The sequence below is a fragment of the Cheilinus undulatus genome, linkage group 24 (assembly GCF_018320785.1).
Source record: "Cheilinus undulatus linkage group 24, ASM1832078v1, whole genome shotgun sequence".
NCBI classification, from domain to species: domain Eukaryota; kingdom Metazoa; phylum Chordata; class Actinopteri; order Labriformes; family Labridae; genus Cheilinus; species Cheilinus undulatus.
In genome coordinates, this window is record NC_054888.1 from 5662950 (window position 1) to 5681778 (window position 18829).

At 37.6% G+C, this 18829-nt stretch overlaps 1 protein-coding gene across 5 annotated transcripts in view; it reads left to right on the forward strand.

Annotated features, from left to right (window-relative positions):
• LOC121506140 (sodium-driven chloride bicarbonate exchanger-like) overlaps positions 1-18829 on the forward strand; it is a 92044-nt gene that overhangs the window by 366 nt on the left and 72849 nt on the right. For 3 of the 5 annotated variants that reach the window (XM_041781742.1, XM_041781739.1, XM_041781741.1), the window contains exons 2-3: positions 8704-8817; positions 10944-10973. In XM_041781742.1, the coding sequence (XP_041637676.1) occupies positions 8770-8817; positions 10944-10973 (78 nt within the window). In that variant the 5' untranslated portion in view covers positions 8704-8769. Of the gene's footprint in view, positions 1-8536; positions 8818-10943; positions 10974-18829 lie in introns of those variants that run through there. The other 2 variants (XM_041781738.1, XM_041781740.1) reach the window with 2 other exon arrangements.

An 18829-nucleotide genomic window follows, 5' to 3' on the forward strand; every position in this document is an offset into this window, starting at 1 on the left:
AACATACTTCGTTTCAGGGCAGGGTGATATGGCCCAAAATCATAAATATTTTTAATGTCACACAGGCACTTTAATGATGGTGCACAATGCATACAGGCATTTACAGGGGCGTAGCTAGGGATTTAGGGCTCCTGGAAAGAATATGACACAGGTCTCCCCTTAGCCGGCTCACCAAGCAACAATGTTGCATCATTTTTACAAATATATATGCATTTCGATGTATTTTTTAACCATAATTTCCCAATTTATGAGCAATTTTTTTACTATGGCTAAATGAAATTTACTTGCATTATTTTGAAGATTTGGACCACACTGGACATTTTTAAGAGAGGGTGTCCCCAGAATTGTATTTTACTCTGATACAAATTTCAGTCTTTTGACCGATTCATTTAGTTACTTTTGATACAATAATGACATTAATTATGAAGACAAATTAAATAAAAACACATTTTTCATTGTGGGCATATTAAAAAAAGAAAAATGTGGAGGTAAGGAAATTTTAAAAAAGAAATCCAAAGTCATAATTATAAGATCAAAATTTAAAATTTTGAGATAAAAATCATAAACTAGAAAAGCACTTGGAGAGCGAAGACCTCCACCATTAGCCCTATCTCCCAATAGTAAAGAATCCTTTAAAAAAATTCCTGGATCCAGACGATGATCCGGATCACTCCCAAAATCTAATCAGTTCTTCCTTATGCCATTTCTGACATTTCCCAAAAATTTCATCAAAATCCATCCATAACTTTTTGAGTTATGTTGCTAACAAACTAGCTAACAAACCCTGCCGATAACTTCCCTGGCGGAGGTAAAAATATAAAGTTGAAATTATGAGATTAAAAGTCGTTTAGTCAATTATAACTTTTTAAATAATAATTTTGACGTTTTCATTCATAATCTTGACTTTCTTTCTCCTTATTATTCCTTTTTTTCCCCAACTCTGACTTTTTATCTCATAGTTATGACCTTTTATTTCATAATTATGACTTAGACATTTTTCTTTTCAAGAATTGCTGTACTTTCACAATTTTTTCTTTTTATTTGACCCAAATGGGTTTTCATACAGGCATCTCAAGGGCCCCTCTCTACTGGGGGCCCGGGGAATCAGTACCCTTTCCCCCCCTGTGCTATGCCCATGCACATATAATTGTCAGTAGAGTAAGGAATAGGCATGGCATCCATTTTTTTCAACATCAGTGTAAACTTCAATAATGAAACTATCATTTTACACAATTTTTGTCTGAAAATATATCAGTATATCTTATATTTTAATCACAGCATAGTTTCTTACTTGAAGAAGTCTTTTCTGCCCAGCTGGTATCACAACCTATCCTTTATAATATATATATATATATATATATATATATATATATATATATATATATACAGTTGCTAGAAAAAGTATGTGAACCCTTTGAGATTTCTTGGATTTCTGTATAAATTGGTCATCAAATGTGTTCTGATCTCCATCAGAGTTACAACAATAGACAAACACAGTCTGCTTAAACTAATACTGCACAAAAAATGATATGTTTTCATGTTTTTGTTGAACAAAACATGTGACTGGTTGACCCTCCTTTGGCAGCAATAACCTCAACCAAACGTTTCCTGTAGTTGCAGATCAGACCTGCACAATGGTCAGGATGAATTTTGGACCATTCCTCTTTACAAAACTGTTTCAGTTCAGCAATATTATTCAGATGTCTGGTGTGAATCGCTCTCTTGAGGTCATGCCACAGCATCTCAATCGATTTTTTTGGACAGCAGTGGCTTCCTCCGTGGTGTCCTCCCATGAACGCCATTCTTGTTTAATGTTTTACTTATTATAGATTTGTCAACACAAATGTTAGCATGTAAGAGACTTCTGTAAGTCTTTAGCTGACACTCTAGGATTCTTCTTCACCTCACTGAACATTCTGCGCTGTGCTCTTGCAGTCATCTTTACAGGACGACCACGCCTAGGGAGAGTAAAAACAGTGCTGAACTTTCTCCATTTGTAGACAGTCTGTCTTACCGTGGACACATGAACACCAAGGCTTTTAGAGATACTTTTGTAACCCTTTCCAGCTTCAGGCAAGTTAACAATTCTTGATCGTAGGTCTTCTGAGAGCTCTTTTGTGCCAGGCATGGTTCACATCAGGCAATGCTCCTTGAGAACAGCAAATTCAACACTGGTATGTGTTTTTATAGGGCAGAGCAGCTTTAACCAACACATCCAATCTCATCACATTGATTGGGCTCCAGGTTGGCTGACTCCTGGCTCCAATTAGCTCTTGGAGAAGTCATTAGCCTAGGGGTTCACATACTTTTTCCAACCTGCACTGTGAATGTTTAAATGGTTTGTTCAATAAAAACATGAAAACACATCATTTTTTGTGCAGTATTAGTTTAAGCAGACTGTTTGTCTATTGTTGGTAATTACCAAAATCATTTTTATGTTTCTGCAGTGGTTAATACACCAATATGTAGAAGCTCTTTAACCCCAATGATATTTTTAATGCTAAAATATAATTATTATTGTTATCCATGAATTTTCAAATTTACTGATTACAAAAAATGGAAAAAATAATAAAGCACATGAACATTTCTTGATTAATATTTAAAATGATAGTTATTTTACTTGCATTCCTGAAAAAAAAAGAGTTTTAGTGGTTGAATGTTATGCTTGATTCATTTCTGACTTCTCAGGGAAGCCCAGTGAACTGGCTCAAATTTGGGTGAATTCAGTTTGAAATCCCTCATTCCTGTTCAAAATGGTAAAATGTGGAGAGCTGACTGAACATGAAAGAGTCCGCATTAAAGCACTTCATGATGCTGGATGGTCTTTGAGACAAATATGACAGGTGGTTAAATGTGCGTAACAAATTTATTAGAATACACCTATAATGGATCATAATTGGTGACAAATGATTCGATTAATCATGACAGCTCTAGTCTGTCTCTGTTGTTGTGAAGAAATGATGAAGACCAAACGTCACACAACACTGCTGACCAAAATTGCAGGTTATAGGTTGGTCTCACTGTAAGCAGTATTTTTATTGAGTACCAGGCCTTGTATCTATTTTTTCCTAACACCATCATAAGCTTTACTGATATTAACAATACTGTCCTACCTGGAATCTTATGTAAAAATAAAGTGATAAATAGTTATTTGTTAAAAATGATCTATTCATATAACCTCTATTCAAAGCTCGTAAATCATTGAGGTTCCCCTAATTTACAATAACGTTGAAATAAAAAAAGAAAGGACACATTTAAACAAGATTAAAACAAACCAAAAAGGGTAAGGCTCAGTTAGAACAACTGCACACTGTGCTGAAATGATTTGAGATCATCAACTTAAATTGTCCATCAGAAAGACAGTCAGCTGAGTGAATTTGGTAATGTCCTGTGGTCCAGTTCAACATAAAAAAATTAAAGCCAAATCAGGGATTTATAAATAAAAAGATACAAGTATTGATCACTCCTCTGTGCCAGAGATGTCCAACTAACCTTATACAAAATAAACAGAACAGTAAGGGTCCAAGGTTTTGAATTCAAGAGTGACCATGCCCTGCGCTTGGGGAGTATTGGAAAAGCATTCATCATGCTGTTCAGGCAGTAATCAGATCAACTATCCCTTTAGATTTGATTTTTCATACTTCTGGCTGCAGGTAAAAAAGCCATAACTCGCAGGTGGCTGAAGCCTCAAGCACCTTCGATTGAAGACTGGGTAGATTTAATTTACCAAATATATAAAATGGAAAAATTGACATATTCCCTAAGATTGCAACATGACAAATTTGCTAATATATGGTCAAGCTGGATAGAATATATTAAACCCAATAGGCATGGATTTGATGAAGTTGTAAATATATGAGCTAGTTAGGACCATTACCCACAGTCATTTTGTAAATAGTTCCGATTTGTAACTTTGTTGACTGTATGGCACCAAAGCTTACATGTTGTGAGTCAGTGGAGAAGGACTTTAACTGGATTGGATTTTGGACATGTACCATAACCTTTACTCATAATTCTACTGTGCTGTAAATACGGAACTTTGTGGTTACAACATGTTGAGGAGCAAGAAAATGGAAAACCAAATAAGATGTAAAATGTTGTTACATGACATGTACATGTTTGGTTGCCAATAAAAATAAAATTACTAAAAAAAAAAATTTAAGAGTGATAAACAGAGATTTGAGCTCAGAAGCAGCAGCATAATCACTACAACGCAGAACAGACAGAAAATAGCCTCAACTAAACTTTTCCAACAATTAGGAGGAAAGTGAGATATATTTCTATACAATACTTAGAGTTTTTACTGGGTTGCCAATGAGATATTCAATACTGTTTCAATGTAAAAGATTCATCAAGGCAAATATGGAGATATTTTAGACACTGAAACCCTTTCAATGCGGCTACCACTTAGTGTGGTTAGTGGTAGCCTCTTAAAATCAATGTCTTTAGCTTTAGACAAGATCGTAAATTTGGTTTTGATTGCTTTAAGAACAATTTTAAGAGCAGTAAAAGCATTCAGAAGACTATTTAAAGCATTTTGCAGTTTTTCTTCAGTTATCTGTACAGCAACAGCAGAGGCATGTGAAATAATATTGTCTGTATAAGGATGAAATTTATAGAGGTGCGGATGATCTAACACAGGGGTGTTGAACTCAAATCCGAGGTCTGCAGATTTTCTCCAAGATAAAAATGTAAACTTAACCTTGATAATTCAGAAATCCTTGTTAACCTATGAACATTTGGAAGAGTAAAAATAGATATAAACTGATTTTAAATTTTGCTCCTTAATTATTTTGAGTTTTTATTTCATATTTTGACCTTTTCATTTCATAATTTTGACTTTTTATCTCATATTTTGACCTTTTAGATCAGGGGTGTCAAACTCGAGGCCTCGGGGCCAAATCCAGCTCGTGGAACAGTTAAATCCGGCCCGCAAAATCATCTCATATTTCTGTTATAACTGGCTCATCAATATGAGGTCTGCAGATTTTCACAAGTATAAAAATGTAAACTTATACTTGATGATTTAAGATATTCTTGTTACGTCATAAAATCTGAGAAAGTAAGCGGTAAAAATATATTTTTTTAAAAATGTAATATTTGTTTATTTTAAGAAGTCAAGAATGTGGTAAAAGAAATTAATTTTGTTGTTCCACAGGCCAGGTTTCATATTTTTAATTTTGCATCTTACAATTAGGACTCAAACTTAGGATTTTGACTTTTTATTTCGTATTTTGAGATTTTCAGCTCATAATTTTGACTTCTCATGTAATATTTTGAGCTTTAAGATTCATAATTCTTATTTTTAAGTCAAATATTGACCTTTTAGACCAGTTATTTTGTATTTTATTGCATAGTTTTAACTCCAAACTTCGACTTCATAATCCCGTAGTTTGACTTTTTATACTCACAGTTTAAAATTTTGAATCATATTTTGATTTGATTTCATGATTACAAATTGTTTCCTTTTTTGATCTTTTAAATTCATGATTTTGACTTTCTTTCTAATATATTTGCCTTGTTATTTATTTTTATTATTTATTTCATGTCTTGACCTTTTTGAACTAATAAATTTACTTTTCTCAGATTGGAAGCCTTTAAAGTTATCTTTTAAACTTTTTAATTGTCAAGATCATTTATCATCAGTGCTATTTTTTTTTTTTCATATTTTTTCACTGTTGAAATGAGGTTGACAGTTTATAGTTAAAAAGGTGACCCTGTTAGGCCCAAGGTTACAATATTTGTGGATTTTTCATTAGTTTTGATTTTTATTTAGTTTTTACCTTTTGTTTTGAATTTCAGTTTAGTTTTGATTAGTTTTTACTGCTGTTTTGTAGTTCTGTTTAGTTTTTATTTGCAAAATTGCTTTGTTTTAGTTTCGTTTTTATTAGTTTTAGTGTTAGTTGTAGTTTTGTCGGCAGTGTGGGATACCTGCCAGGGGCGACAACCAAAAGGGCTCTTCACTTTTCACTGTTATTATTTAATTTTAATGTTGGTATACAACTCAAGACCTAAAATTACCATTGTGTGAAGTTGTCTTCAATTAAATCAGGTGATTTTACTCTCTCCAGGCTTGGGTGTTCATGTCAGTCAGTATGCTAGTATCAAAGACTAAAACTAAGGAGATTTTGTCCCTAATTCTATTTCATTTTAGTTCGTTTTGTAAGCACACAATACAGTGTTAGTTAGTTTTCGTTTTATTTGTAAAGCTTAGTTTTTATATAGTTTCAGTTAACTAAAATTGCTTTTACATTTTAGTTTTTGTTATTTAGTTAGTCTTAATTAACCAGAATAACCTTTGTTAGGCCCTCAGGTTAGACCTGAATCCAGAATTCGGCCCCTGCTGTGTTTGAGTTTGACACCCCTGTTTTAGATGGAGTCATATTTTGACCTTTTTAACTCATTATTTCCAATTTTATCTCCAATTTTGACCTTTTCAGCTCCCAACTTTGACTTTCAATCCAATATTTTTACATTTAGACTCATATATTGACCCTTTAAACTCATGATTTTGACTCTCTATTTCATAGATATTTGCCTGTGTTTCCCATGATTTATTACTGGTTTAAAAAGAGTTTGACAGTTTATGCTTAAATGTTGACCCTGCTTGACTTTCAGGTTAGACTTAATTTCAGAATCAAGTCCCTGCTGTGACTGAGCAGGCTCTAGATCCACATCTGGCTCTTTCATGAAGATTTGTGGCACTTTTATGTCTAAATTTAAAATATTATTCCCCTGGAAAACCATTAAAAATGGAAACTTTGACCTCAGAATGAACCATTCCATCCATTTTGCTGCTTTTTGTCAATTTAAGTTATTTTTCACTCATTTTCCCCCAACTTTAGCTGCTTTTTGTCAATTTTAGTTATTTTTCACTCATTTTTCCCCACCTTTTTGCTGCTTTTTGCCAATTTTAGTTATTTTTCACCCCTTTTTTACCACCTTTTTGCTGCTTTTTTTTTTTTCCATTTTTAGTTTTTTTTTTTTATCATTTTCCCCCACCTGTTTGCTGCTTTTTGCCAGTTTTAGTAATTTTTCACTCATTTTCCCCCACCTTTTTGCCGCTTTTTGCCAATCTTAGTCACTCTTCACTCATTTTTTGGTCACTTTTTTACCACTTTTTTTTTTTTTAACATGATTGCCACCTGTAATTCATTTTTTGTTACTTTTCACCCAGTTTTTGTCATTTTCTGCCTGTTTTACTCCTGTTCACCCATTTTGCCCACCTTTTTGCAGCTTTTCACCTATTTAGCCACCTTTAACTTATTTCTATTGCCACTTTCACCCACATTAGACCACTTAGATTGAGGCTCTTGCAAAGATGTTTTTCAACAGTTTGGCTCTTTGGTTGAGTGGGGTTGAGTAACACTGGGTTAGAGGGTTCAAGTCCGGCCTGCAGCTCCCCCCCAACCTCTCATCCTTAGTTTTGAATCTATCCACTGAATAAAGGCATAAAAATCCCCAAATATATCTTTAAAATGATGAAAATTACTGTCTGCTAAGGAGGGAACAACGTTATTAATAGACTGTAATTAATATAGGGTCCAGGACTAGTCTTGTGGGACACCTTTAGTTAAACTGTGATTGAATGTTTCCAGCCTTTACACACTTTGATCTATCAATAAGATAGTTTTAAAATTAGTTACAAGCAGATATAACTGTATGTAGTGTCAGCAGAGATGGTGCAGCTTTGACAGACAGGGTAGTTTGGATAATTGCTTTAATAGATTTGATTTCACTTCCCTTCACTAGCCTTTATAATGAACATAAACTACTTTAAAAGTCTGCATTCATCATCATAATAACAGTCAATCTGCAGCATTTTTGCCCTCTGCAGCATTGATCTTGTAATTTAATCAAAGGTTTCTCTTCAGATAGCCTAACACAATTGCATAACAAGTAAATCTAATTCTGATTCTCAAAAACACTAGTGACATTGTGCTTCTTCCACCAGAAGAGGGCGCCAGTGTCTAACTTTCTCTGCCGCTGCCGTAATCTGGTTACTGATGCCGGTGCACCATCGCGTGCTTCTGCTGCAGCTCCAAATAACGATGGGACGCCAGGTGCATCGGTGCAGCTTGTGTTTTTCATGCAGGATTATCTGCAGGAACATTTAATACAACAGCAAATCTATAATTAAAGCTGAAGCCAAGGCAGATGGTGTCACCATGATGGCTGCGGCTCTTTGAGGAGAAGGCCTGTGTGGCGCAGGCCGGTGTATGAAAAATCCACATGGATAGCTTAAAGAAGGCACGTTGTCTGTATGGGGCAGCCATGGCAACATGTTTGCATTGTTACTGTAGCAGGAGAATAGGGATGTGACTGTGGGTGGAGTTACCTATAAGGTGAGGATGAGGTAATTAAAATTCACAATTAAGTCAACCAAATGGCCCTTAATTGATCAGGATGTTATTAGGGATTATTCAGGAAAGCCTACAGTGATTTTAGCGTCATATATCCACGCTGGTGGCTGTGGATACATATTTACGGAGGATTAGCCCACACAAATAATTTCAGAAGTCTGCGCACACGCGTGTAATGGGAAGCACTACCTCCCTCCTTCATGCGTAAATGATGTAGGGCAGGACGGGAATGCTGTGCTACCTCCATTTGAGAAAACCCGGCCGGTGAATGTGAGGGACGGGGGGGAAGAGATTAAAAAACAAGAAAAGAAATCACCAAACAGCCCACCTCGTCTTCCAGCAGCGTTTGACAGAAGCGGAGCAGCGCATCACGACGAGTCTATTGTGAAGCTGAGGTGCAGAAAAGATGGACATCACGGATCAAGGAGCTCAAATGGAGCCGCTGTTACCAACGGTAAGAGCACATTGTCACGCTATTGTTGTGATTGTGATCCATTTCATTTGGTGTTCATCGGATTAGGTTATTTCTATTAGTAAGAAACAGTTTGGATTAAACATCCCATCAGTGTATGATTCATATTTTGCATCTGTATTTGAAAATGACCCATATTTCTGACGGCTTTGCCGGTTGCGTGCCTTGTGAATATCATTACAGACATGGATGTTGCGCACCTTAAATGTATGTTTCCATCGTGTGCGCGTTCATATTTGAGCAAACGATTTTTCTCTCGCCATAAACGCCTCCACCTTCACACAGATGGCATCTGAGATACAGGTTGATACAGTGTTACACCGCAGCTACAGTCATTCATTTGCACGCAGAGGCTCCATAGCATGTTGCCTTAGAGTCAAATCATATCGACCCAGATTTTTAAACACACTCATGGAACCTGCTGTCAAGCTGTTGCTTTACAGATCAGCCTGCCTGAGATGTAACACCGAGATGAGAGCAGAAAGTGTTTGATCCTGACAGTGAGGAAGCAGAGGGAGGTAATATGCCTCATCAGTTGGATGTAATGAGCTCACAGCCTTCCATGAAAAGACTCACTGGACTATTACCCATAACCCATTGGGCTTATTTGTAAAATCAAAACTGAAAATGATGGGAAAAAGTTAACACATGAGTACAAGATGGGGCTTTTAACCCTCCACTCTGTTGGGTTCAGATGTGCTTAAGTCTTTTCTCAACAGCACAACAGAGCAAAAACAAGAATATGATACACGTTAGATTTAAAACAGAGCTGACAAGTTGAATAACAAAGGGAAAATGCATTAAAAAAGTCAGGTTGTGTGGACCCAGTACCTTGTGTATAACAGTTATAAAGATTCTGTTTTGTAATGATCCATATTAGTAGAATTTGCTGGATCGTGACAATGCACACATTTATTGAAGAGGAATGAGTCAATTAAGAATTGCAAAAAACTATTTCTCACTGGCTGAATTGCACAAAACACTGGCCAAGTCGTAGTGCTAAAGCATCGCCAATGTGTTGTGCATTTTAAAGTTTTTGTGTAAGTTTTGAAACAAGAAATTAACAGATAACAGGTGCACAGAGCTTCCATTTTTGGTGCTGTTGTATTAAATCTGGCTTTGATATTTTTAAGTTCAATAGTTTAATATAAAAGTCTTAAAAAGTCAGGAACAAACAGACAAACTATCCAGGAAACAGAAGTGTTAAAATGCACAAGACAGGTCAATTAAAACAGGAGACAAATTGATGAAACACAACAGGGAAAAGACGGGTACCAACAGGTCAGATGTTAAAAGGACCAAACTGGATCTACTACGGGGAAAAGACAGGGAACAAACAGGATGAAGATATGTGGTTCCCTTGGTAAGAGCCCTTTAAAACCCCTGGCAGAATTTCTAAGAAACCCATCTCAAACATAACACATTGGTCCACTTGAAGGCAGAGTCTTCTTCTGCGGTCAGCCTCCCCTCATTAGCATTCAGGTGAGACTGTGCAGAGACGAGGGAAAAAATGTCCGCTGCCGTAGAGGATGGAGATAAAATATTGCTTTGTATTTACCCTTTTAAATAGCAGCGATTGCTCCCAATACAGATCAATACTCTCCTTGTTTGTTCTATTTGTGGATGTGTTACAATAAGACTTTCCAGAGCTTAACCCTACCGGGGGCTGATGTGGTGTGGGATGGCTGTTCTGCTTCCCCTGCAGTCTCAATGCAGTGTGGTAGATTTCCTCTTATTGTAACTCATCGCTGCTTCCCCCCCCTCCACGGTCCCTCCGCCCACACAGCAAGCTAATGCGTTGTCATGGTTTCACCAGGATGTGTATGTGAGGTGTTAGCAGGGTGAGGATCTCAGGGATTCCTCGGAGTGTTGCAACACAACAAAACAATCCCACTCAAGCAGGTTACCAGGTTCCCAAGGTCAAGCATGAGAGTATGTTTAATTTACAGCAGGAAGGACTGCCTCCAAATGCATCATTGCTGGTGACGATTGCTGAGATAAGTTTACTACATGAATTCAAACGGAGCATCCACATGCAAATATCCGAGTATCTGCATTTCTCTCTTTGTCCTGGTGACTGATTTCTTCATGGTTTTTTTGTCTTGCAGGACCAGAGTCCCCAAGAAAACAAAGATGTGGTGAGTACATTTTCTCTTCCTCTTTCTCTGACTTGCAAAATGTCTTATTGATTTGTACAGAGACAACAATAACTTACACTTGTTAAAAGTTGCTTCAAAACATAACAGTGCAATCAAAAAATCAATAAGAAAAGGGAATTAAAAAGAAGTATAAAGGGCAAGGGAAGAGTAGTAAGAAAGGTTGCATGAACTACTGTTATCACGTTAAAACAAGTCTGTTAAGAGTTTATTAAGTGCAGTGAAATGACGTGATGAAATTACCTACTCAAGCATTGTATCTACTACTATAGGCAAACAGAAGATTATTTATAATCATGTTTAATCACATTTAAACCACAGAGATATTCTGTAGATATTCTGATTTCAATAACAAAGACCACGCCAGTCACAAAGGAAAGAATGAAGGGCTGAAGGTAAGGGTTGAGAGATGAAGGGATGAGGGTAAAGGTGAGGAATGAAGGGATGAGGGTAAGGCTCATGGGATGTATGAATAAAGGTAAAGGTAGAGGGATGAAGGGGTAAAGTTTAAGGCCATAGGATGAGGGTAAGAGTCGTGGGATGTATGGATGAATGTAAAGGGTTGCGGGGTAGAGGTAAAAAGGGAAGGGTTTGAGGAATAAGGGTAAGGGTCAAGGGATGTATGGGTGAAGGTAAAGGTTAAGGGACGAAGGGGTGAAGTTAAGGGTCGTAGAACGAGGGTAAGGGTCGAGGGATGAGGGAAAGGGTTGTGGGATAGAGAGATGAGGATAAGGGTCATGGGATGAAGGGATGAGGGTAAGGGATGTATGGGTGAAGGTAAAGGTGGAGGGATGAAGGGGTGAAGATAAGGGTTGTAGGATGAGGGTAAGGGTCGTGGGATGTATGGATGAATGTAAAGGGCTGAGGTAAAAAGGGAAGGGTTGAGGAATAAGGGTAATGGTCATTGGATGAAGGGCTGAAGGTAAGGCTTGTGGGATGGACGGATGAGGGTAAGGGTTGTGGGATGAAGGGCTGAAGGTAAGGCTTGTGGGATGGACGGATGAGGGTAAGGGTTGTGGGATGAAGGGATGAGGGGATGAATTCATGAGGAAGCGAGCAGATGGATGCAGAGATAATGTTGGACTGTCTTGAGCTGGTCCGATCCAAAGAAAGCCGGGATTTGAGACTCAAGTTGGTGGCGCTGATAGATCCTCGACACATGATCCACTGGCTTGAGCTGGTGACGGTGTAGCTGAAGGAAGTTGGAGAACTTGATCTGGTTGGAGGGGTCCAATGACTTGCTGATGTCAGCTGATGTTGGTAAGACATGCAGAAATCAGAGGGGTAGAGACTCTGGGTTTGGGGAACATCTTCTTGTTGCACTCAGCACGGAGCCCCCTGTGTTTCCAGTATTGAGACAGAAAGAAGTCAGAATAAAGGTGATTTAGGATGGGAGGGATGTGAAAGCAGAGTCAGAGGCATATGGATGAGAAAGGCGTGCTCATATATGATAGATAGGCAGTAGAAATGGGATTTGGAGAGGCATGGTCTTTGTTCCTGAACCAAGTTAAAAAAAACTTCTGTTGAATATGACAAAGGAATGGATTAGATAGTTACAAAACAACAAGGAATAACCAAATAAAATGAAAAATAAAGGAAAGGTAAAGTATCTAACAAAAAATGAGATTCAATTGTGCCTTATCGACACATAGTAACACTGCAGATTAAAGAAGTTATACATTGCATCAGGTCAAACAAAGAAAACAAAAGTGCATCTTTTAAATTGACAAGAGATGTCCATCTGTTTTAGATTAACAAGACTTAACACCCTTTCCTTACTTATTTATCATTTTTTGCTTTACTTCAGTTAAACTTTAAAGTGCGTTTTAAGGAAGGTCTGAACTTCCTTTATATTTCAGTCTCCACATCAGCATCAGCTATTATGAGTTTGTAAATATCGGCATGTTGGATATCAGCAAAAATTCCAATATCGTGCATCCCTAATGTAGACGTTTCCTGTGGTAATATTGTAAAATGACTTTCATGGCAGTGTTGTTTTGAAGAAAAGGCCATTTATACTTACTGTGGCAGGGCAATTTAAAAAAACAGCAAGACAATACAGGGAAGTTTCCAATCGTTTTGTGATCTGCTACAAAAGGAGGAGTGAAGGTGAGCCCTACTTGTTGCAATTCAGAGAACATGAGAAATTTCACTTTCCTCTATTGTGTAATCACCTCTTGACTCTGATTTGTTTTGTAAACCTAGAGATTGTGAAACAAGACTGTGTGTAGAATATTTGAGTTTAATGAACATTTTAACTGAGGTTAAACCAGTTGTGAGAGACAATATGATTTAGCTAATATTTATGATCAAAACACTTGCAGATCCAGGATTTATTATATATCTTAACCATAAAAAGGCTTAAATCAGTTCTTTAAATAAAGCATGGATGATTTAAATGCTGCTAATATTTTAAACTAAAGGAAGCTCTTAGTTAAAGCTATCAGGAGTGATGAGGCATTCACATGAAGTTAGCAAGCTTCATTGTTCCCGCAGTTTTCAGCGGGTAAACTCTCTACCTGTAATGGTTTGAAGTTTCACCCCTCCAGGAAACACTGAGCCATGTAGAGGAAAGAGAGGAAGTATAAAAAGTAGCTAAAACTAGCTGTCCTTCTAAAGTTAGGGCTGTAAAATACTGCAGCAATAACAGGTTAAAAAGCTGTGTGTTAGAGGTGAGTGATGTTGGATATTTAAAGATTTTTTTTTTTATAGCCTACAGCAAAGCATTCCTTCTGTAGGAACTGGAAAACAGGACTTTTACCTTTAATGAAGTTTTAATGCATCTGTGTTTTTACTTAAGTGAAAGACTAATACTTTTCCACCACTGCAAAATATCTCAGACTGCAGACGGCTGCTCTGTTTGTTTGGCTCTGATGGCAGAGGTGTTGTCACATTCTGCTCTTAATCCGCATTTCATAATCTATAATCTGCAGTAGAATAACAGCATTTTTTTGTTTATATCTTTTATTAGCCTGCTTGTGTAGCAGATGCCATTTATTTTTAGATCACAACTGCCGCACATGTCACTATGCATCTGGCAGCGACGCACGGCCGACAACACGCTGGGTAAATAATAGATAATAGGGAATTAAGTGAGAAGGCTTTGAAGAGCTCGCAGGAAATGAGTGTAAACAGACAATCAAGCCAGCCGTACAGAGGAGTTTGGATGCTAGCATGTCATCTGTTCTGACAAAATATTGCTTATGCAACTGTGGGCTGAGAGCCAGAGAGAGGACAAGGCTGAGCACAAAGTGTGTGCCAGTGGCCAAATTGTGTAGCCTCGCCTTACTCGAACTTAGGATGCCTACATCCTCATTATTCCCAGGATGCAGGGATACTCATCACCCCTGTTTGTAGGTAACTTCAGCGTTGATCCCTTAACTCATTCCAAGGGGAGATAACTTATTAGGTTATTGCAACTTAAGGATCATTTCTACATTTAAAAAAAGAATAAAATAAATATCTAAAATTGATGACATTTTATTTTTTTTACCTGTCAAAGTAAAAATAACCAGATGCGGATAATGTCTAAAACAGATTTTCTCCCATGCTTTTAAAGCATTTTAATAATTCAAAAGCTAGAAATATATTTTGGTAGTACCTTTTGGTCATCTTTTAATAAAAATAAAGCTGCCTGATCACAATTATAGAGAGCTTTTTATCTGCTGTATGAGGATGAAATCAATCTGCAGGCTTAGCATTAGGAGTGCCTTTTCACCTTTTAGAATTAAACTAATGTTTGATCTGGAGTAATCATTTTGATGTTTAGCTTTTCAGTTAAAGACAATGGTGAAGATCAGTTTGGAAATTTGAAATAGTACAGATCTTAAACAAATAGCCTTCATTTTCTTAAGAGTTAGAAAAGAAGACTGATATAAGTATAATGAATTTATACCACATGTATGCTATTGCAAGCAACTAGCAAGCAAAGAAATTGTTACTTCAATAATAGCTCTTCTGGACTAAATAAGCTGTTGCAAAAAGTGAGAAGTTTGTCTGGACTTCTCTCCCTTGCTTCAGCCATAAAAAGATGACAATCAGCATCATTTATTAAAAACATAAAACACTGAATATCAATATAAATGATATCTGAAAATACCTTAAAAACAGGAATGATATAGGTCTTAACTGAAACATGACCACTTGTCAAGCAAAAATGGAAAATCTGAACTAAAGAGTGCACTTCAGAGATGCTTGTGTGTCAGTTAACCTAACACAAAGATAGGCTAGCTGGTTTCTAGCTGTTAATGCTAAATCAAGCTACTAAGCGACCCCAGCTAGTGGTATCAAACAAGAAAGCAAAACAGTTCCTCTCCTTTATCTTTTAAATACTGAGAAATCTACCTGCATGAATTTACCTTTTTGTGTGAAGTTCTAACCTTTTTTGTATTACATCTTATATCTGGTTTGAATCGACATGTCTTAGTCCTTACCATGTTTAGCGTGACATTGTTCATGTAATTTCACTAACTTTTTAATTTAATCTTCTACCTCTATACACTGAGGGGGACTTGTGTACTAGAACCTGCTATTTATTATGGGTGTCTTGGTCCCTCTTTCCATCACCAGACAAGGGACGACAAAGTGGTTTTCAGTCTACTCTGCTTCAATTGCATTGCCTATTAGTGAGTCAGCTGGCGAGGCAAAAGTATCATGAAAATTGTTGTAATGTAGCTACCATACCATACCATACTACATCATACCACACAATACAATACTATACCATACCATACCAGTACATACAATACCATACCATACTGTACCATACCATACCATAACATACCACACCATACCAGTCCACACTATACCATACCATACTATACTATAACATATCATACCAAACAATACCATATCATACCATACCATACTATACCAGTTCATACCAAACCATACCACAGCATTCCATACATACCATACTATACCACACCATACCATACCATACCATATCAGTCCATAGAATACTATACCATACTATACCCAACCATTGTATACCATACCATACCATACCACTCCATACAATACCATACCATACTGTGCCATACCATACCATAAAATACCATTCCACACCATACCATACCATTCTATACCATACCATACCAGTTCATACAATAAAATACCTTACTGTACCCTACCATACTATACCATACCATACCATACCATACCATTCCACACCATACCATACAAGTCCATGCCATTCTATACCATACTATACCATACCATATTATACAATACCATACCATTACAAACCATACCACACCAGTCCATACCATTCTATACCATACCTTACCATACCATACCATACCGTACTATACCAGTCCATACCATTCTGTACCATACCATACATACCGTACTATACCATACCATACCATTCTTTACCATACCATACCATGCTATACCATACCATACCTTATCATACCATACCGTACTATACCAGTCCATACCATTCTATACCATACCATACATACCATACATACCATACCATACCATCCTTTACCATACCATACCATTCTATACCATACCATACCAGTCCATACAAAACCATACCTTACTGTACCCTACCATGCTATGCCGTATCATTCTATACCATACCATTCCTTACTGTACTGTACCATACCATACCATTCCATACAGTACCATACCATTTAATACTGAACTGTACCATACCATACCGTACCGTACCATACCGTACCGTACCATACCATACCACACCATACCATTCCATACCATTCCTTTCCATACTGTACTGTACCATACCATACTATACCACACCATACCATACCATACCATACCATACTATACCACACCATACCATTCCACACCATTCCATTCCATACTGTACTGTACCATACCATACCGTACCATACCGTACCATACCATACCATACCATTCTTTAGGATACCATACCATGCTATACCATACCATACCTTACCATACCATACCGTACTATACCAGTCCATACCATTCTATACCATACCATACATACCATACCATACCATTCTTTACCATACCATACCATTCTTTACCATACCATACCATTCTATACCATACCATACCAGTCCATACAATACCATACCTTACTGTACCCTACCATGCTATACCGTATCATTCTATACCATACTATTCCATACTGTACTGTACCATACCATACCATTCCATACAGTACCATACCATACCATACCATCTAATACTGTACTGTACCATACCATACCGTACCATACCGTACCGTACCATACCATACCACACCATACCATTCCATACCATTCCTTTCCATACTGTACTGTACCATACCATACTATACCACACCGTACCATTCCACACCATTCCATTCCATACTGTACTGTACCATACCATACCGTACCATACCGTACCGTACCATACCATACCATTCCAAACCATACCACACCATACCATACCATACTATATTGTACCGTAACATACCATACCATACTATACCAGTTCATACTGCACGGTACTGTACTGTACCCTACCATATCCTACTATACATCCCACACCATAGCAGTCCACACCACACCACACCACACCATACCATACTATATCATACTAGATTGAAGAGAATATTAGACAGAACCATTAATGATAATGTGGTTACTTAAGAGGGCTTTTAAAGCACATCTGTGGCAGCTGCTTTGTTGATATTGCTGTTTCAAACTAGCTTTCTGTTGCTGTTGGAGCCTAGAAACAGACAATAAGATGGAGCTAAGGTGGGACTTTAGCCTCCTTACAAACAGCTTCACCATGTTGCCTTGTAGTTATATCAGCATTGGCCCTAATAATGCATAAATAGAGTCCTTCTAAAAACCAAAATGGACTTGTTGTAAAAAGAATTCACTGCCTGTACAGTGTGTGCCCATAAAGACATGAACTATTTAGACCAAACTTTTTCTTTAAACCCGGCTGTTAACCTGTTCATCTAAAAAAATCTGCATTTTAACATGGGGTGAGTATGTGTATGTATGTGTATGTGTATGTCACTTCAGGTGCAATTGCAGCCAGCCTCTAGTGGACACCCAAGAAACTGCAGTTGCTTGCACTTCATATATGGTACAACACAATACACCAAACTGTATTGAACTGTCTACAGAGCTAGATGAGCTTGCCTTGAACCTCTTGTGAACCACTTTTGACTTCAAGTCAATTGGATCAAATCCTGGATGGACTTGACTTGGACTGGACTGAAGTGGTCCTAATTACAAACCCTGACATAACAGCAGGCTCTCAGCCAGGCTGACCAGTGAGGGCTAGTTGATTGGTCCGAGGTGGAGAAGATGAGTGAGAACAGACGGGGGATGTCTAACCGAGCTGCCCAGGCTTGTTCTTTTGAGCGTGGTGTTCTTGGATCAGTGTGAAATCGCTGGTTCATTTGGTGCTCCAACTGTGCAAAACTGGCAGGCCGGCAGGCGGGCAGGAAGCCTCCCTGCAGCCACAGCTAGGAGCTTGAAACGGCTGTGCTCCCTTTGCATGGTTAATTATAGCAGTGTCAGCGGAGAGGAGGATGAGGAGGGCATGGAGAAAGGTAGAGGGTGAACTTTCTAAGAGACAGATGGTACGAGGAAGAGAGAGATGAAGCTAAAAGATGAGATTTTGTGCGGTTAAATGAGAACTTGCTGTGTAATCCTCAGGAATATTAAGTGGTGTCTTTGATATTAAAACTTCTAGAAAGATCAGATGACATGAACCACAAAGACTGCAGAAATAGCTGCTTGTTCCTCTGGATGTGTTTCTAGCACACTATCCCTGGATCACAGTATCGCTGACAATGCACTAAAGCCAGAGAGCAGCTTCTTTGCCTCAGGTAGGTTGTGCAGACATACACACAC